Source organism: Rhinichthys klamathensis, unplaced genomic scaffold (genome assembly GCF_029890125.1).
Source record: "Rhinichthys klamathensis goyatoka isolate OS25496 unplaced genomic scaffold, OSU_Roscu_1.1 h1tg000723l_1, whole genome shotgun sequence".
Lineage (NCBI taxonomy): Eukaryota > Metazoa > Chordata > Actinopteri > Cypriniformes > Leuciscidae > Rhinichthys > Rhinichthys klamathensis.
The window spans coordinates 254,744-276,505 of NW_026607138.1; the positions used below are offsets into that span (position 1 = coordinate 254,744).

Here is a 21,762-nt window from a genome sequence, read left to right on the forward strand (position 1 = left end):
TAACCTAGTAATTCTGGGCGAAAAAAGTGCTGTCACTTTACAGATGGCTAATGTATAGATATTATTCACTGGAATTACACCACTCATAACAGTTTAAACACATGGCCTCATTAATTCATCTCTCTGGAAGAAATAAAAAATAATAATTGAAACCAACAATTTAATTATGAAATTATTACAATTAATTGAAGTTAAAAAATGAGGTTTTTCATGAATTTCTGCAGAAAATTTCCAAAGTCGTCATTCAACATAAAAAAAGAGAGAAATGGAATACACATATCATCTTCCCTTTTTTTTAATGTTTTCTGTCCCGTGTCAGGAAGACACCATCATGGCTGGCCCCCGAGTTTGAGGTATCAGAGATCTTCCTTTCACTTGTAGTCTCAGACTTCATGGATGGTGAGGAGACGTGTTGACCACCTTTCGCTTTGGCCCCCAGTGTCACAGAACCACTCCAGTCTGGTTAAAAATAAAATTACATTATTCTTTTTCGTTTTTCCAAGGAATTCGAATTGATGGTTGTGTGTAAATGGTGTAGATGGGACACTGTTTCCTTTTTAAGTAAATTTGAATCTAGAACACTACTTCTTTGTTATTATATTTGGGTGTTTGATAAAGTTTTGTATAATACAGAATAATTATACAATATTATTACAATTTAGAATAGACTACTTTCTCTTCGGTATAGTATAGCTTGCTTGACTATGTTAAGTATAAGTTTAACTATTGTTTATGTGAGCCAAACCTGAGTATGCAGTCTGTCTGAATCTTCCACAGCAGAGATGTATCTTCCACTGCTTCCTTACGTTGTCTTTCATCAGACAGTAAAACAGGAAGATAAAGAAACCTGAAATACAGCAAAAAACAAAACACTTGTCCTTTGCATTTGAAGATTACAATCCAAAAACAACATATCATCTTTTGATAAGCTCTACAATGATGCATTCTTGCTTATCTACCTGATGAACCTATAATATAAATCAAGTACCACTGCACCTACTGTATGTGCACAGTAGACATACTTTGAATGCATTAGCTTTAACTCTCTCTCCATAGGCATAAGCAGCCCTTGCTGTTACCTTGAAGACTGTTAAGGAGGGAGAACAGGTACAGCAGGGGTGTTTTGGCTGGGCCCCAGGCGACGAAGGCTAGCGTCCAGGTAAGTCCCAGCAGGAAGGTGAGGCTGGCCACCACTCGCAGGTCATGCAGGAACCCTTTTCTGTTGCTGGCAGGCTTATTGACCCGCATCTTACGGATCTGTACCAGCACCACGGCAAACACGCAGATATTACAGACCATGATTAGGGTCACAAACGACACCACCGTCACATAAAAGGTCACGTCATTCTTTACCCAGCAGCTGAAAAGGATGAAAAGAGATAGTATGACCATAAAGTCCTCTTTGCACCAAGAACGAAAACTGTAAAAAATAACCAATGATAACTATGTTAGCGAGCACATCGACGGATGATAACTTTATATTTAATAAGAGCGCCATTCAGTTTTGTTCTGTGAATATAATCACATGCTTTAGGAAGGCTGTCACACTGGCTTTCAATACTGTTATCGTTCATTCATTAGCTGGACAAGCATAACAGTGAATGTGATTCCAACGACATTGTTCCTCCAACACAGTCTCATGACAATTTCTAACTATTTTAACACTACTCTTTACTATTTTGTACTATCTCATTCATTAGTTTTTGTACGATCAGAAATTTTAGATTTTTTTGAAAGCCAACTTCTTGTGAGATCAGGTTGCTTTATGGTTATTGTTCTTGGCACCAATATAAATGATTGCTTGTTTGGCACCTACAATGTAGTGTAGTCTTCTTGGAGAAGTGCTCTAGAGAGGCCAGCGCCATATGAATTTATATCAATGGCAAGCACTAAACTTACAACCAGCAGAGGTAAACCTGCAAAGAAAGGTTTAAAAATTAACAAGCAGAAACAGTGTTTTTTAATTGTTATATTCAATTGCTATATACTCCACAGTATAAGAGGAAAAAATGCAAAAATGTGTGTCTTACCCCATCCAAGAGCACAGAATTTGAGCATGTAAGATGGCACATATGAATTAAAGACCTTAACCAAGGCCAGATACATGTTGATTGCACCCAGTCCCATCCAAGTAAAGGTAGCCAGGAAGAAGTAATGTAGAAGGGCAGCTACAGTAATGCAGAAGGCATTGCTGTTAAAAGAGGCAAACCAGGAGTTCACCAGGAACAACATGTTCAACCCTAGCAAGGCCACGGAGAGGTTAATAAGGATTTTTGAAGGGTAGTCTCGCCTCAGTTTCCTGTGGTAAGAAAACACATGTAAGACATAGGATGCTGAACACATAATGCAAAAGAGTCTATGAACTCACTCAAAGGCCAAATAGGTCAACAGTGTGACTCCAAGAAAGATGGAGGATATGCCACAGCCCAGGTATGAGATGACAGTCAGAATCCTTTCATCTTTCGGGTTTATTGGAGTTTTAGAGATATCCTGGAAGACAAAATGGTCACAATAATCAAAATCTTTGCATGAATTATGCAAATGTTGTGCACATCTCCATCGTTTGTCATCCATAAATGAACACTGACCTTTAGTTTCAAAATGTTTTCTTAAAAGCTATACTGTTAATTATTACATTGCATTTGCTACATAAACTGACCGTTTTAATTCACGGACCTTGTGCTAAGGCACATTTATTTTCACACAACCAAAAATATAAATGTAAAACTTTGTGTACTTTATAAAAATACTTCAATTGACTGTCTATGTCTTGGGCACACAAAACTGAACTCACAAGAAGAACTCCAAAATGTGTGAGGTGATCACAGGAACAGGACGTATGAGTGGCATTAGACTTCACTGTCTCACATCCTGTATCGTTCCATCCACCTTTCTTATCTATGAGACATTCAAACAACCATTGAACTGTCATGGGGACATCGACCAAAATGAAGAGCTCTCTTAATATAGATAGTCCTAAATGTTGAATTAAAAAAATGGGTATCACAAAGCTCACTGTTTTTGTTGAAGTCCCAGTAGACACACCTGACACTGTCCCAGTCCTATAGAGGAAAAAAGACAGTGTGGTGAAATATTACTTTAATGATCAGACTATAAATCTGTGATATTGTCAAGGGGTTATCATAGTGGGTTAATTACAGCTGCCATAGAAGCTATATTTATCAAGATATTTGTTGACAAAAGATATCATGCATTTAGTGGTACCGGTAGCATATTATTTTAACTGTTTACTAAAGTGTTCTCAAACAGTTGCGTAATTGGCCAATAATGATGTTGAACTGTTGATTTGTGGTTTGATTTGGTGGTGGCTGGTTGATTGTATCCACACAGACCTCTTTAGTTTGGAGATGGCGGAGAGTGACCATCACTGGGAGCTCAAGGTTGCTCACTGTGGCATTGGTTACACTGGCAGACACCACATAAGAGTTCAGCGTCATGTTGATTGCAGGGTCCTAGATAAAAAATTTGCCATCAGAGGTACTGATTCTCACAAAACCGCTTCATATAAATAAATAATAAATATAGAATACGATTCTATAGTTATGCTGTTATTTACATTAAACTGACTTCAAGTGGTTTATTCTTCGTCTGAAAATGAGGAAAATACATAATCTGACCACCAGTTCAAGGAGTGTATGTATGTTACCTTAAAGAAATTTTCTTTGCCATAAAAATGGAACTGAACACGAGGCCTGGCTTCATTGTTTGGGAAAAAGCTTTCAATTGCCGGAGGTAAGGAAATGAAAGCTACAGTTCCTGAGTTTGGATGCTCTGTAAAGTTCTCATCATAAAATATCTACAAAAAGGATGGGAAGAAAACATTACTGCAAGAAAAATAAGTCATTCAAGTGCACACTTTTATAAATATTGATGGCTGAAAATACCTGCCTTCTTTCTACAGTTACATTGTTATCCCAGTTCTGTAGGCGGAATCTGTCATGATTCCTATCTTGTGTTACCCTGTTCTCTTTCTCATTGTTTCTGTGTTCATTCCTGTGTCATGTGACCGTGTTTGTAGTTTTCCCTGTTGATTAGTCTTCCCCAGGTGTTTCTTGTTTACTTGTTAAGCTTGTTTGCCCCTTTGTATTTAAACCCCTGTGTTTCATGTGTTCATTGTCAGGTCTTGTCCTACATGGATGTATGTTTGGTGATGCTCATTCTGTTATCTGTTCCCTGGTTTTATGTTTATTTTGTTATTAAACTATTTTTGCATTTGGATCCAGCCCTCCCTTTGTTTTTTTAGTTCACCCTGCTTTACAGCAACAAGTGACTGTCTTTATGAATGAGTCATTGAATTATTCACTCAGCCGATTAGTTGAAAATACTGGTTTGTTTAGTAATAGGGGATGTGCGTGCGTGGTTGATTTTGCTTTGATTTTGTGACTTTCAAAGTAAATTACATATAGCTAGTGTAAAGTCTATTCAACATTAACTGCTTGTGCATATAACTGTTGTGCATTGTGCTGTATGTTGTCAGCTGATGTGAAAAAAATGGTGTGATATTCCTTAATTATTCATTTTAATTGTGCGTTTTATATTTAGTTCTTCCTAAACATTTTTAAAAATACAGAAACTTTGTCCAGCAAGCTCTAAAACTCCAAAAATGTAAGTAACTACACATATCGTGCACAGACCACAAGAGCTGTGATCAGTCCGCTTTGGGATGTTTTGTATCGATTGGGAACGAATATGATAGAGTCTGATTGCTTGAGGCTTCTAAAGGTTGATTAACCATAAATCAATCAACCCAAAAACATCCATAATATATTTGTCTATACATACTACAACAATATATTGACATGGAGATTTAAAAGAGTTTAACTTTTTTTTTTTATTAACTCTAGTTGCAACAAAACAAGCTCTGTGAGTCAAATTTGGTAAAAAAAAAAACGCTTCTTCTGCTATTCTTTGATCATGTAGTCAACAGAGTTTGGACACAATGACAGTTTTTTGAGAAAATGTATGGCTTATTTATAGTTGTCTCTGCATATTAAATTGGGATAGGAAAGTATTTGAACACACTCAAAGAATTGTATGTAATTTTTTGAGTGTGTTAAAATACTTTCGTATCCCAATTTAAGCTTTAATACAACAATGGTGGCTGAATACATTTACATCTCACTAGATGTAAAAAGTCATTCAGTGGTCAGGATTAATATCACACCTGACATGTGAATGGTGCTAACATAACCACTTGAATAACACGATCCATTAACGCACACAAGGACACAGAAACCTTGTGGTCACAATAGTGTGAAAACACATTTGCAAAGGTACTGTGATATTTTAATATCACACTTCTATTTTCGCTAAGAGACTAAAGTTTCCATAATGATCTTGGTCTCATGCAGTGTTAGATACAATCTCTCTTTGTCTCTCACCTCAGGGGTGCTATCATTCTGTAAGGAGGACACCTCAAATGTGAGGCCATGGAACTGAGAGGTGTCAGGGTTGATCAGCTGCAGTGCTAATGAAGGTGCTGTCATGTTATGAGCATCTCCCGTGAAAACCGTCCTGTCTCCCATAAGGTCTGTAATAGAAAGAACTCTACCACACACCAAGACAGAGAGCCACAATGGAGTGAAGACAGCAGGAAAATAAGATACTGGGACATATATATATCTACATCTACAGCCCAATAACAATTGGGGTATTAAAATGTGTTATCTAAATAGTTAAAGGGGTATTCATGCAAAAATAAATATTCTGTCATCATTTACCCATCCTCATATTGTTTCAAACCCAAATGAGTTCTTTCTGTGGAACCCAAAATGTGAAGTTTAGCTAAATGTTTATTCTTCTATACAATGAAAGTGGATGGTGACCATGGGCTGTCATGCTCCAAACAGACAAAAAGTCATTATCGATTCAAAATAGTCCATACAACTCTTTCGCTAAATATTCTGGTGTCTTCTAAAGCCATATTATAGCAACTAGGGCATTATATTTTTATTTTAAAATTTTGTATCCACAAATGAAAATCTAGGCCTACAGGTTTGGAACCACATGAGGGTGTGTAAATAATGACAGAAAAATTCAATTTTGAGCTAATTACCCCCAATCAAAACCAACTGTATCATACTACAAAATGCCTGCTTGAATACTTACTTGTTAGTGACTTGGGTGGGATTAGTTGTGATCAAACAGATATCTGAAACAATGTTAGTAATGCTGCTGGACAGGTCTGTGGTCAAGGTTCCAACCTCAGTGACCTTAGACAGCTTTTCAAGCACAATGTCCATCTGAGCATCATTCAGACCGGTTTGTTCCCTTAACAGATCCTCAATCATGTTCACAATGTCTGCTGAGTTGTCTGGGGACAGATGCCATTAAAGTGGTCGATTTAAGTGTGCTTTTGTCTTCTCTGACAAATAAAACCCAAATAAAAACCCATATTGATAACTTACCAACTGTAACTGTGATATTTTCCAAATCATCAAAATCTACCGTCCTTATACACTTGCTCATGTCTGGGGGATCCCAAACTGCTCTATCAGTTGTCCCGTTTAATTTACTGAATAAAATGGGAAGAGATGTCATTCTCATTCAGCCGTTTAAAAAGGCATTCTCCTGACTTTACCATGCAAATGAGGGAAATATTATGAACAGGGTTTTAGACCTGAAACGATTAAGTTCAGCTTTTTTCTTGTACTCTTATAAACAGAAGTCAGAGACTTTTTCTAAAGCTCTGTAAAAACATAAATTGTATGTAATGGTGACTGGAGTTATTGCTATCCTGGTCAGTTTAAGAGTTAATATTTGCATTGTCAGGAGCGAAGCTAATTATTCAATTATAGGATATTGCTTTCCACAAGAAAAAGATAAGATATATTAATCAGTAAAGCCGCACAGGATTGTGTGTATAGGTTGTGTGCTAAATGACGGAAACATAAACAGATGGCAAATTAGTGTTATCTGAATGTTTTTTCAGGGCTGTTTCTATAGAAACAAAGCATTTCACTTTAAAGTATACGCAATGGAGATTTGATAATGGAAATTATAACTTCCATAAAACAAACTGGAGATCTAATTTTTTAAATACATCAAAAGTTTAAATGATTGATGCTGATATATTAAGACAAGAAAAAAATGCATTTCTGAAATAACTAAATCAACCTGTGTTGTTTACATCAGTATCAAATGCTGCACAATGTGTAGTACTTACCAAAACCTTGTAGCACTTTCATTCCCTCGTTCACACCCCATGTCATATTGGCTTTGAGCAGTCATGCTGGGCCACATGTATATACCATACACCGTAAGCATGATCTCCTCTGGACAGAAACCGGGATCTGTAACAATAAACAGCTTGCACTGAGAAACAGCACATATATTTTAACTCCATTAGACATATACAACAGTGATTTGTATTTTTTTTCCTTGTAATATTCAACATTTGTCTTCTTCATTTTATGCTTAGTCACCAGTAAAAGACCAAAATCAGACCTATATGATTGACTTTGACTTCTCCAGTTGGGACACTGATATTGATGGTAGCATTGGTGTATCCTTTTGTTAAGAGTTCAAAAATCAGCCTCTCTGTCGACGTGACATTCACAGGTGCCGATATCTGAACCTGAAAAGTAGTGATGTACCTGACAAAGATTTCATTTGATTAATGATACAGCATCTATTTAATCTGCATTTGAGTGTTCCATATGTTTAGTGTTGGGACACTTACTTAGGTGCTCCTTTTAGAACAAGATTCAAAACGTCCATTTGGCATTTTCCCAGTGTTTCCTGAAGCTGAAGAGAAGTACATCAAATACAAAAGTCTGCTCTAAATGGACTTTTTATAATATGCGTCTTTACTTACCCATTGCTGTATAGTGTGTTTAGGGTTTGTGATACTGCCACTCATTGTTAGGTTGAGATAGACTTTATAAAAAATGTCTCCAAAATCTGATGAAACATTAGTGAATCAATTCAATGATTTCCTAGAACAACATATACTGCAAAACATTTTTAACAGTTCGATCACATTTAATACTTAAATGATAAATTATTAATATATATATATATATATATCAATCCTTTAAAATAAACATAAAATAATGATAATTAATTCAATATATTTGCACCATTTTGTCAATGTTGTTGTGCAGAACAAAGAATGAAAAGTATAAGACACAGGGAAATTTGCTCAGAAACCATCTCATCCAGAAAGCCAAAAAGTGACCACTATGTAAAACATATTTGAATACAGGTTCTGTGAGAGTAATATACACAATGTACAGACCATACAAACAATATTTTCTATTATTGTTTAACTCACCCCTGTACGAAGTTAATCTTGAAGTGGTTGAGCAGATATTGTCCATGGCCAGTGTCCGTAATGATGTGCTAGTTACTGAAGAACAGAATATTTTACATGTGAGGTCTTAAAAGGGAATGTGATCCTTTTGTACCTTTTGATAAAGTCAAGGTGCATTATGCTTCTGCATTGATAAAAGCATTTACTTCAGTTGAGTTATGAAGCTCTGGATGGCACAAACCTGATGTGGTAATATTTGTACTGCCGGGACTCTTTGTGGTTTGAGACAAGACTGATGCAGCAGTGGTCACAGCAGGATTCAAAGTCACATTTGGTAAGACAGCTGTAAAATTTGAAACAGTTTTTATCGACTGAATTTGATCGATCCCCTCCCCTCCCATCACACATAACTACATACCTACTGAAAAGATGTTTATAGAATCTGGATTTGTTATCAGGAAGACGTTTTTGCTGTAGTTATAGGTGGTTATTAACAACGTCTGTATCTTAGACACTGTTTCACTCACATCAGCTCCAGGTATCACTCTCACAAACACCACACAATCAAACCTAAGACCACAATAGAGTCATTAGATGATTTGACTCATACACAAAGCATAAGCTTCCTATTTTACTGAATTTCTGTGACACACATTAAGCTATTGCAGGTATATGAGGATTTCCTTTACCATTGTGTCTTGATTTGTGGCTTTCCATTACGCTGCAAAAAAGCATAACGTAATGTAACATTTATAACACATTTAAGCAAAAGACATAATGTTATAACATTAAGAAATAAATTATATATATGTCCACTTAATAATCAGTTATAAAAACATTGTACCTGAATTTTCCCCTTATTTTGTCCAGTTAAACCAGCTCCTGTTTGATTGCTAAATTGGAGCACAGATGAGGAAAAATATAGCACCTTTCTTAGACATAAAGTCTATGTAACTGTGCAGTTAAATGAAAAAATATATAATAAAAAATAATTTGCCACTTGAAATAAAAATGACATGGATAATATCATATGCTTACTTTAACAAACGAATGCAACTAGAACAAATGTTTTATGTAGTTAGTTAGTTCAGAGGTCTTCAACCCTTCTCCTGCAGAGTTTAGCTGCAACCCTAATCAAAGGTGTGGGTCTCTAGAGGCTGTTGCACAAAGCTGGTTTAGTTTTTTAGCCAGGTAAGTTTGCATTTAGTTTGAGCAAACTGAGTTGAGTTTTTGGGATCAAGAAGGAGGATTGTTTTTGAGTGGGTTTTATACACGCCTTACCTGTTCTGGAGCAGGTCTTATTCTGGTTTTGAGATCCCAAACCAAAACTGGACCAATCAGCTGTGGAAAGGTGACATATCTGATGCAATAAACCCACTCACCCTGTACCTCTTGCTCCACATTAAATATATATATATATATATATATATATATAAATACCTTCACAAATTTTCACTGCAGCAGCAGTGTTTCCTTATTGCTGCATTGCAAATACAAATTCATGATATCTTGCGCCGTCTAGTCAATCAAACTGATGCTCTGTTTACCGGCATACATGCTGTTTATCATGCTCTCCATGTCCCATATGATTGGCTGTTCGCTGCACATGTCACACTTTCAGGTGCACGTGCTTCAGACAAACTTATGATCAAACCGTGATGAATTGACATAACGTTTAATATCGAGCGTTGTGAGCCCGATGAACCTGATCTATAAACCAGGTTGGATTTGTGTGGTTTTGTCAACTTTAAACCAACACTGAAACTCTGAGTTTGTTAAACCAGTTTTATGCAACAGGCTACAGGAGCAGGGTTGAAAACGAATCGGTTACCTAACGTAACCTCGGTTCTCTCTAGAAGAGGGAACGAGTATTGCGTAAGCTAGCTTACGCTGCGGGAAAGATTCATCTTTGCTGAGATATTGAAGCCAAAAAATTATTTCATAATTTTGTATCCATACACAACGCAGTTCCTCTGCGGCAGACCTAGAGCGGGCTAGCTAGCAGCTCATTGGTTCGCTCAGAGAGAACTGCTTAAGCCTATGGGAGAGCGGGGCTGAACCCGCTTCCAATGAGAGGCGCCCGCGCGCTCATTGCGTCATGACCCGCCAGAATGGGCGTGGCCATGGTGTATATAAGGCGCTCTCCCAGGCTTATATGTTGATTTATTTCAGCGTGAAGCGAAACGCTAGTAGCGCAAGCACGGCCGGGAACGCAATACTCGTTCCCTCTTCTAGAGAGAACCGAGGTTACGTTAGGTAACCGATTCGTTCTCTTACGAGAGGTTCTCTCGTATTGCGTAAGCTAGCTTACGCTGCGGGAACACCTGGCCAACGCCGTGCGCGCTACGAATCCACTCATGAAAAACCCAGGGATATACCGGGGGAATTTCTTAACGTGGAGTGAATGTACAAAGAGGCCGCAGAGCGGGCTCATGAAGTGTACACATAAGCATGTATGGGGCCAGCAGAGCGGGCACATGAAGTGTATAAGCATTACAGGAGAGCACAAGGGGCGAACCGGTTGTGAGGGACCTCCAGAAATGCAGCTTCTTAGAGAGCTGTTCGTCAGACAGCTAGTAATTTTGCCTGCAAGGCGGGAACTTCCAAGTTATAAAACCTGACAAAAGTGGACGGGGAGGCCCATCCCGCGGCCACACAAATGTCATGAATGGAAATTCCACAGGACCATGCCCACGATGAGGCCATGCCTCTAGTGGAGTGCGCCCTGATGCCCAGAGGGCAGGGCAGGCATTTAGATGCGTAAGCAGAGGCGATAGCGTCCACTATCCATCTAGACAGTGTCTGTTTTGAGGCGGCCAGACCCTTGGTGCGCCCCCCAAACGACACGAAAAGCTGCTCAGCGCGTCTGAACGCGGCAGCGCGCGTAGTGTACAATCTCAGAGCCCGCACCGGACAAAGGAGATTGGCATCGCGCTCACTATCGGATGAAGGCAGAGCCGATAGGGAGATAATCTGAGTCCTGAACGGGGTACCAATCGCCTTCGGGACATAGCCATGCCTAGGTTTGAGAATGACAATCGAATCATTCGGTCCAAACTCAAGACACGCGGCGCTGGATGAGAGCGCGTGAAGATCCCCAACGCGTTTAACTGAGGACAGAGCCGTCAGGAAAACGGTTTTGAGCGAGAGGTATTTCAGATCCACAGACTCGAGCGGTTCGAACGGGGGTGCTTTCATAGCTTCAAGGACTATAGAAAGATCCCAAACCGGAACCGACGGGGGCCGCGGAGGGTTCATCCTCTTAGCTCCCCTGAGGAAGCGGATGACTAACTCGTCTTTGCCCAATGACTGAGCGCGTCGGGGTTCCGCGAACGCCGCGACGGCTGCCACATAAACCTTGAGAGTGGAGGGGGACCTGCCCTTGTCCAGCATCTCTTGAAGGAAAACAAGCAAAGACGGCACCTCGCACGACCGTGGGTCCAGCTGTTTGTCGGTGCACCATTTTGAGAACACAGACCATTTAGACGCATAGAGCCTTCTCGTGGAAGGTGCTCTAGCCTGTATGACAGTGTTTCTTACTCCCTCTGGCAAATCAACGAATAGTCGTTGATCACCCATGCATGCAGCGCCCAGCGCTGTGGATGGGGGTGCCAGATCGTGCCGCGAGCTTGAGAGAGGAGATCTGCTCTGACTGGGATGGGCCACGGGGCTGTCTGTGACAGCTGCGTGAGCTCCGGAACCCAATTCTGACTCTCCCAACGCGGGGCTATGAGGAGCACCGAGTGGCGTGTGTCCCTGATCCTCTGAATTACCTGTGGTAACAGAGCGATCGGAGGGAATGCATAGAGCGGGCGGCGAGGCCATTCCTGGGCTAGCGCGTCCTCGCTCTTCGAGAAATATATTGGGCAGTGAGCGTTCTCTTCTGACGCGAAGAGGTCTACTTCTGCTCTGCCGAATAGTCGCCACAGTAACTGGACCGTCTGTGAGTTCAGGGACCATTCTCCTGTGGAGATGAGGTTCCTGGACAGTATGTCTGGACCGTCGTTCAGATGGCCCGGCACGTGCGTCGCTCTGAGCGAGAGCAGGCGGCTCTGAGACCAAACTAGAATGCGGTGCGTCAGTCGACAGAGATTTCTGGATCTGACACCGCCCTGACGGTTGAGATAGGAGACCACGGCCATATTGTCCGAACGGATCAGGACGTGGTGTCCCTGGATGCGCGGGAGAAAGTGCGAGAGCGCGTTCTCGACCGCCAGCATTTCCAGACAGTTTATATGTAATGGGCTTTCCTGAATCGACCAGTGGCCGAAGGCCGGTGAGCCCTCGCAGACTGCACCCCAACCCGTGTTGGATGCATCTGTCGAGATGACTTTTCGGCAGGAAAAGGTCCCCATCGTGACGCCTAGACGAAACCATTCTGCTACTGTCCATGGCTGCAGCGCCGTGAGACACGTTTGCGTAACCCTGATCAGCTGGCGACCCGTGTTCCACGCGCGGTGGGGTACACGGCTGTTCAACCAGAACTGAAGCGGGCGCATGTGCAGAAGGCCCAGCTGAAGTACAGCGGAGGCTGAGGCCATGTAACCCAGCATCCTCTGAAAAGTTTTCAGAGGCCTGCGGGTGCCCATCTGGAACGAGGCGGCTAGACGCTGAACACTGCGCGCGCGCTGTGTAGACAGGCGAGCCGTCATCGTGACCGAGTCCAAATCTATTCCTAGGAAGGAAATCGATTGACTGGGATGAAGGGAGCTCTTTGTCCAGTTGACAGAGAGGCCCAGCGTTTCCAAATGGTCGAGGAGAACTGCGCGGTGCGACAGAAGCTCCGTCTGTGATTGGGCCAAAATCAGCCAGTCGTCCAGATAATTCAGAATGCGCAGCCCCTGGCTTCGCAGGGGGGCGAGCGCCGTATCCATGCACTTCGTGAATGTACGGGGCGCCAGAGATAAGCCGAACGGGAGAACGGCGTATTGATAAACAAGACCCTCGAAGGCGAAACGTAAGAATGGCCTGTGACGGGGATTTATCTGGATCTGAAAATAGGCGTCTTTCAGGTCTAGAGATATGAACCAGTCCCCTTGGCGCACCTGCGCGAGGAGTTTCCTGGTAGTGAGCATCTTGAACGGTCTCTTCATGAGCGCTTTGTTCAAAGACCTGAGATCTAAGATCGGTCTGAGGCCGCCGTCTTTCTTGGGAACCAGAAAATAACGGCCGTAAAACCCCGACTCGGTCATAGATGGCGGGACTCTCTCTATCGCGCCCTTTTGCAACAGCGTCGCAATTTCTGAGCGGAGCGTGCCGGCGGCCAGCGGGCTGACAGAAGATTCGAGCTGCGCGCGCGCACGAGGCGGGCGGCGGCGAAACTGTAGCAGGTAGCCGTTCTTTATAATGCTTAACACCCACGGGGAAATGCCTGGAATGGCTTCCCACGCTTTGGAGCATGCGGCTAGTGGCCGAATGGCTGTATTGCCCTGATTGCTGCACATAGCGGGCTGGACACAGTGTGTGGGCGCGCTTTGAATGTGTGTGGCAACGGGATTTGCACTCAGAGAGGAGTCTATGGGCCGTGACACAGAGCGAGCAGAGAGGGGACACGTGCACGAGCTCGTGGGCGTGTTTATGTTCTCTGATATTAGAGCGGGCTGTGCCCGTTTCATGTGATGGGGCTCTGATAGAGACACGGGATATGTTATGCTTGTGTGTATGGGTGAAGACATGATTGTGGGCACATTTTCTACACAACTGGCAAAATTTCTCTTTTTGAGATTTCTCTGGGTAGCCGTAAAAACGGCTTTTTGTCGCTCGCAAGCGGGCTGGGACACCGGCTTGTTTGTGGCGGTCAACACTACAGCAGTCGGCGAAATAACGGGGACTGGCAGAGGGCGAAGCTTTGACGGCGGTCCGGCCGCGGCGGGAGAGCACCGTCGTTTTCTTGACATTGTTAGGCAGACTTCTGATGATCAGGCTTCAGCGTGATCTTGGGTCGCGGGCCACGGGGGGGCGGCGGTCTGCGGCGGCTGTCAGAGCGAGAGCGAGGGCGAGGGCGAGGGCGGCCGCTCTGACTGCGCTGAGTTGTTTGAGTCTGCGGAGGGGGGCGCTGTGATGGGGCTCTGGCGGAGGGCTCGTGAGAGCGGCCCGCTGAAGAGCTAGCGCGGCGGGGTAGAAACAAGTTCATCGCCTGAGAAGCTTTCTGTACTTCAGAAAAGCGATCGACAATTCCCGTGACGGCAGATCCAAACAGGCCCGTCGGGGAGAGGGGCGCGTTGAGAAACGCGGCGCGCTCAGAATCTCCCATGTCGGCGAGCGTGAGCCATAAGTGTCTCTCAGCAACACAAAGGCTGGCCATGCATTTCCCCAGAGCTTGTGCGGCGGCTTTAGTGGCGCGAAGGGCGAGATCCGTAGCACTTCTCAAATCCGTGACGGCGGGGGGGGGTTTTCTACCGCCTTCGGCCCATTCACGGAGAATATCGCTCTGTAACACTTGGAGGACAGACATAGAGTGAAGCGCAGCGGCGGCCTGACCGGCGGCGGCGTAAGCGCGAGCATGAAAGCTCGAGGTCGCTCTGCAAGCCTTCGAAGGAAGCGTGGGTGAAGAACGCCATCTAGCGGAGGGCGGGCAGAGGTGTGTGGCGACCAAGTCCTCGACGGGCGGCATGGCTGCATAGCCTTTCTCGGCGGCTCCGTCCACCGAGCGCAGCGAGGCGGATACATCGGAGCGATTTCTAGCCGAGAGCGGTGCATTCCAGGATTTTGTCAGCTCTGCGTGAAGTTCAGGCAGGAATGGAGCGGCCCGGGTGCACGCGGGGGTCGAGCGCCGATGAAAAAAGCTACCGTCCATTCGGTTCGGGGCCTGCTCGGGTGGAGGAGACCACTCGAGACCGAGGCGTTCGACGGCCTGTGAGAGGAGCGCATCAGCTCCTCTTCTATCCCGGCGCGGGTCCCCGTCGACTCTCTCGCGGATCCGAGAGATGACCAGTCTTCACTGTCAGAAGCGAGCAGTGAACAGGAGTCCTTCTCCTCCGAGGCGTCATCGGAAACAACAGAGCGGCCACTCGGCGGCAACTGAATGTCCGGCAGGGGCGGGGAGGGAGAGCGGGAAGCGGGAGGCGGCGGCGGCGGCCCGCATGTTTCCGCTGGGGGCTCCGGCGGCCTTTGAGAGCGGCGTTTCTTTTTACGCGGCGAGAGAATAGGCGGCGCGGGAGCGGTTTTCACTGCCAGAAGTCGTGCCCGCAGGGACGATAACGGCAGGCTTTCACAGAGGTCGCATCCTCCATCAGCGAGGGCGAGTTCTGCATGCTCGAGTCCCAAGCAGAGAGCGCAGATGACATGGCGGTCTCCGTCCTCGAGACGAGCGCGGCAAGAGCCGCAGGAAAAACGAGACATCTTTAAAAAGACGCTCGGCTCTTTTAGAAATAGAGAAAGGATACAATCGTCGGATGGCCTAGCTTGCTGGGCGGCTGAAGGTGGCGAAGACGGCCGGCTTCTTCAGGGTCCTTGAGCTCGCTAGAGGATGCCTTCTTCGACGGCGATGGCTTTTCTCAGGAACAGCAGAAGCGTGCAGCTTGCTGAAGATGAAATGAATCAACATATAAGCCTGGGAGAGCGCCTTATATACACCATGGCCACGCCCATTCTGGCGGGTCATGACGCAATGAGCGCGCGGGCGCCTCTCATTGGAAGCGGGTTCAGCCCCGCTCTCCCATAGGCTTAAGCAGTTCTCTCTGAGCGAACCAATGAGCTGCTAGCTAGCCCGCTCTAGGTCTGCCGCAGAGGAACTGCGTTGTGTATGGATACAAAATTATGAAATAATTTTTTGGCTTCAATATCTCAGCAAAGATGAATCTTTCCCGCAGCGTAAGCTAGCTTACGCAATACGAGAGAACCTCTCGTAAGAGAACCTCTGATTTAGTGTGTTTTAAAAAAAAAGGAACAATTACCTTACGTTTGACAGGAACACAGAATGCACTGATATTTTCTGAGGGAAAATGTGCTTAAGCTGAAATAATAATACAAATATACAAACATCTTAATATAAACACAGCAAAAAATAAATGTAAAAATTAAGTGAAATTGTCACGGTTCATGGATTTCACTGACTCATTCTCTCAGTGTGTGTGTGTGTGCCTGTGTCTGTTGATTGCTATGCTGCTGGTGAGCTAATAAACGCCACTCTGAGGCTCATTAGCCCTGCTATTTAATGCCTGTGCTATCCGTCTTTGTGTTGTCAGATCGTTCGGTGTTACCCATAGACAGTGGTGTTACCCTGCTGTGTTCGAGTCTCCCTGGTCTTGTGCTGCGTCTCCTGTGGATTTTTCTGTTCCTGTCTCTGGATTGTTCGTCAGCTGGAGTCATCTTGGAGGACACTGTTGCCAATAGTGACTTCATCTGCACATGCTTCACCTGACTCTTACCTTCCTCTTGTCGGCACTCTTCAAAATAAATGATTATTTTTCACACTCGCTACTGAATCCTCTTTTGTGCTCGTGACAGAAATGTAAAGAGAACATTAAAATAAAGGTTTAACCTCAAATTTACACGCATTGGAGATTTTTTTTGTAAATAAACTGGTAAATTGTTTTTTTTTTGCGCAAACAAAGACCTTGTGTTGCTTCATAAAATTGAGTTTAAAAATTTGAGTCACGTGGATTAATTACTTTAATGATGTCTTTGCTAATTTTCTTGGGCTTGAAAGTGGTAGTTGCATATGCTGTCAATGGAGAGACAGAAAGCTCGCAGATTTCATTAAAAAGATCTTCATTTGTGTTTCGAAGATAAACGAATGTTTTACGGGGTTGGAACGACATGAGGGTGAGTAATTAATGACATAATTTTTTTTGTTTAAATTTTAAACTATCACTTTACTTCCAAATAAGTTTTACAGATCTTTTAAGTGGAAAGGGTTTAAACATGTTTGTCATCTTTTTCAATGGACCATAAACAATAAATGCATCTGCATCTATGGAACAGTCCTTAATACACCAACAGTTTACAGGCGGTAGACAGTTAACGTCACAGTTACAATAACTTGGGACACTAAAGAGACCTTTTTACTGAAAAAACACCAGGAGAAAGATGCTCAGGGTCTGTTCCTCAAATATGTGAAATTCTTTCAGCTTATCAGTTTAGTATAAATGATTTTATGTTCATACAAATATTTACCCATAATTAGAAATGTGTGTGTGTAAATAAATTCAGTAGGCTATATATAAATGCTATGCAAGTGTAAATGTGAATTATATATATTATAACATTATATATATGCAGATATAATCTTACCCAGTGTAGAACTATCTCCTGGATTTCATTCTCAGTGTTGCCATTATTGGTGTTTTGCGTAATAGTTGTGTTCATTTGAATTTTATATTTTGACGATTCTGAAATGTTTTAAAGATACAGTTCATTAGAGTGCAATTTCAGTAACTCATAACATCATATAACAAGTTTTTCTAGCAGTTTCTCACCACACTTCAAGCTGTCATCCTTTATTGGTGGGCACTTCAGATAATCCCAGTCCTGCGTTCTCCAAGTCATAATGTTCCCATCTACACATTTGCATGCATCCAGCTGCAGTGGACTCAACTGCACTCCCCACATTCGGAACAAGGACATATCTCCAAGGAAGTTTTTCCCGGTCTCAAAATCAATAGCACCTCCAACAAAACTGTGTGACACCCCCAAAGTCAGGGTACCATTTGCGGCAAGGAACCTGGGTGACGTTTCATTCAAATGAATTTCGAATATGGCTTTATTAACGATCATTTGGAAAAGCCTAGTGTGACTCGACCATGTCAGACAAACTGTGTGCCACTTGTCTTTTGGAAGGTCATATGCAACTATCCATTCTTCCCCAAAAAGGTAAGCTTTTAAATTTCCCCCATCTCCAGCCAAGCCAAGCTCCATGTGCTGTTGCCCTGGACCTTTGTAGTCAAAAGCAGTCCATTCAGAAGTAATAATCTTTTTCATGAGGTTGACACAAACACTCAGTTCCTCTAAAGGTGGGATGATAACATTATTATTCAGCTGCCAAACACAGGATCGGGTTGTAAAGGCCATCTTGTTCCCCCATAGGCTCGTGCCTAAAAGATACAATACAGATTAAGTATCTATTTTCAGTTAGCCTACAAGTTCTTATAAGAACTTGAGTAAACTATATATCCTAAGTTTGTAGTGTACATTCATAATCAACAAATGATATCCTCTTTAGCAATATAAAAACTTCACAAAAGTCCATTTTTTTCAAGGAATAGAGGAGAAAAAAATATTTACATAATGCAAGGACGATTTTTGATAATGTGAAATATCATACCTGAACATATGAGAGAGGAGCCCAAAATCCATATGTAAATAATCACAGGTAGGAATTTCTTAAATGTTTGCATGATATCTGTATATCTGTATGCACGATAAGAGAGAGAGAGAAAATATTCATTTCTACAGTGTCCTCACTTAAAAAAAAACTTTCAAAAAAGGATTTAAAGTATAAAACTCTATGTTTAAGAAACATTAAAGAGTCAAAGAGCAAATCTTATTAAGTTGTCATTTTATATAACTTATAAGATAAAAAAAATACACATTTTACTTTTATAACTATCTTCTTTTAATCATGAGTTACAGTAGGTACTTACTGTGTTATGACATGTCTCTAGAATGGAAAAAGAAAAAAAAGTGTAATGAGGGTATTTTTGTCCTCTAAATATATCCAGCGCAGGACCTCTCCTCAGGAGACAAAATCCACGCCCAATCTCTTGTTGATAAGTTATTTATTAATCATAAAGAGAGTAATAAACATAAAAGAATCCGTACATGGGTCAATAAGGAACAGTTTCCGGAACCAGTTAATCTTATGATGAACCAGTTAGTTTAACCCTTTCGTTTTATAAATCTTCACATAACTGAGACCCAGCATGCTTATTTTGATTGTGATGTTTGCTTGTTTTGAGACTCTGTTTACGATTATCACTCATGAATGTGGGAGAAGACACACCTCATTTATAGTTAAAGATTAATAGTGCAAGTTGTGTGCTGAAATTCTGACTCTTGCTAAATGGGAAGAATGTTTCTGATAGGGTCAGTGGTGGGCGTATAATGCATTTGTGTCAGTTTGTTCTGTAATACCGTAATGATAGTAAAAACAGAACATGTGATTGAAGCTGTGAGGGTTAATCACTGAAATATCCACAACATATTTAACAATTGATTTATGCTGTATTTTGGAAATGAAATAATGTTAATGTCATAAATAAATAAAACAGCGCATATAAGGAACTGTTCATGTTTTCATTACACAAACAGTTCATAATATGTATGTGGGCAGAATGTGTCTACCATCTTAACAGGAAGTTGTTTTAGATCTTAAGCAAACACTTCAGGTGATGTTCCTCCTTAGGTGTTCAGATCAGAATCAGTTCTTCCAGATAGCTCAAACAAAACAAATTTAATTAGATTTTATAGTGGCTGTCTATCTGCAACCTATTTGTTATGACGGTGGAAGCTGAACCCAGGCGCAGACAGGATGCAGTGACACAAAGTTTATTATAGACAGAAAACAGAGAAAACAAAACCCACGAGGGGGCAAAACATGAACAGCAAAAGAAATGACAAGACTAGACCAGACTAGGACTGACAAACTAGACCATAAACTAACTACAAAAACAGGATCAGTAATTCTCCAGACAAAACTCTCACATACTCACAGGTAAGTTTAACACACAGGTAGAAATCAATCACACTATGAGAAACAATCAACCGACACAGGACAGCAAACACAAGGGATAAAATAGGGGAACACTAATGACGAGGACAGGTGAAACTGACTAGACAATAATGACAAGACGAGGGTAACAAGGTGGCGGAGTAACCTAACGAGACAACACAAGCACATGGTCCAAACAATTGGCCATGCGCTTATACACAAAACATGATTCCGTCATGATCCTGCCTTACGACCAGGGAAAATCAAGGACACTATAGGCAGAATCATGACATCATTCTCTGAGCTCAATTACATAATTCTCATTTGGACAGATATTTGCATTTATTCATTTGTATACTGTACATATTTTGTGAATATTTTATAAATCCTTTTATTTAGTTCCAAATAAAATGTGTATGCCATTGTGATGTACATTCACTCTAAAAAATGCTGGGTTGTTTGAACCCATGTTTGGGTCAAATGTTGATGAAACCAACCATTGGTTAAAACATTTTTTATTATTATTTAATTTAATTTTTATACCCAATGGTTTGGTTTTTCTATATTTGATCCAAACATGGCTTGAAACAACCAAACCCAGCATTTTTTTAGCATTTCTTAGAGTGTATGAAAGTTAACCACGTGGAACCTATTTTATAATCAATAGGCCTATCATTTTTTTTTAGAATTATTATCAAACAACTAAAAAATGGTGATTATAATTTGTATATTTGCAGAGCCGGACAGTAACGGAGTACATTTACTTGAGTACAGTACTTAAGTACAATTTTGAAGGATCTGTACTTTACTCGAGTATCATTTTTGGGGAGTACTCATGACTTTACTCAAGTACATTTGAGAGGCAAATATTGTACTCTTTACTCCAATACATTTCTATCCATAAACGTGAGTACCCGAGTAAAAAAAAAAAAAAGTAAAAAAAAAAAAAAAAATCTCGGAAACCCTCAATTTTTTTGTTTCCCTCTCAAACGTGATTGGATTGTGCAGGCGCCACTGATTGGGACAGCCTATCAGCAATCACCTTCAGCTTTCCGCCAAAGTTAACTCCATGGTCAGATTTTATATTACACATTAATGTAAGCCAAGCATTTGGTTTGATGTTCTTGAGTATGTGGTGTGTTTAACACAGTCAGGTTCAAATGTGGCAGTGGCGTACCCACGAGGGATTTCTGATTTCTTAAAAAAAAAACTTCAGGAGGCAAAATATTTTACTGATTGTGTGAATTACACTGCGCAAACCAAAGTAGGCTACTACCCAGCGAATGAAGAAGGGTTGGCGCTCAGTCTCCACAGTACATAAAATATTAATTTTGTTTGTTTGTTTTGTTTTATTTTATTTTTCGGGTTTGCATTTATGAGGAAAAAACTATGTTATGGACGTGTTCTCCGTTACGGACGTGAGCGCTCTGAAAGCGGCATAAAAAATGCTTTAAAACTTTCACAGAGACATCAAACAGAAAACACAAAACCTTTCTTTAACCTGAATTTCGGTTTGCATTAATTGTATCTTAATTTTAATCAATGTTTCATCAACCAATTGCCTGGGTTTAATAAATAAGAAGTAAATAGCAGACGATAGATAAGAAATGGAGGCGCCGGCACGTGAACTGGATCTCGTCTCATAAATGAACCGAAACTCAGTGTATAGTAGCCTACTTGCCTCTCACAGACATGTCTACTTTTAAACAGAAAAATTCAAAACGAAAGAAAACAGACTACAGACTGCTCTCTGCTTATGTAATCCGTATGAAATGTGCATTTCTCTCTGGCGCGTTCACTACTGAAGATCGCGAGTCAGCATCGTCAACTTCATCTA

The 21,762-nt window shown here is 41.8% G+C and overlaps 1 protein-coding gene across 1 annotated transcript; it reads right to left on the reverse strand.

Annotated features, from left to right (window-relative positions):
* Positions 1-275: 275 nt before the first annotated feature.
* On the reverse strand, positions 276-18,882 carry adgrg4a (adhesion G protein-coupled receptor G4a). The gene is made up of 25 exons (XM_056242366.1): positions 18,859-18,882; positions 18,540-18,625; positions 17,695-18,309; positions 17,510-17,607; positions 16,171-16,229; positions 9,120-9,168; positions 8,965-8,996; positions 8,694-8,845; positions 7,838-7,923; positions 7,703-7,767; positions 7,468-7,616; positions 7,187-7,313; positions 6,429-6,535; positions 6,130-6,334; positions 5,403-5,568; positions 3,668-3,817; positions 3,354-3,473; positions 3,017-3,062; positions 2,795-2,898; positions 2,369-2,490; positions 2,031-2,299; positions 1,817-1,916; positions 1,080-1,360; positions 746-847; positions 276-459 (listed from the first exon to the last, which is right to left on the reverse strand). The coding sequence occupies exons 2-25, from the start codon at positions 18,610-18,612 to the stop codon at positions 296-298; spliced, it is 3,441 nt and encodes a 1,146-aa protein (XP_056098341.1). The 5' UTR covers positions 18,613-18,625; positions 18,859-18,882; the 3' UTR covers positions 276-295.
* Positions 18,883-21,762: the final 2,880 nt, after the last annotated feature.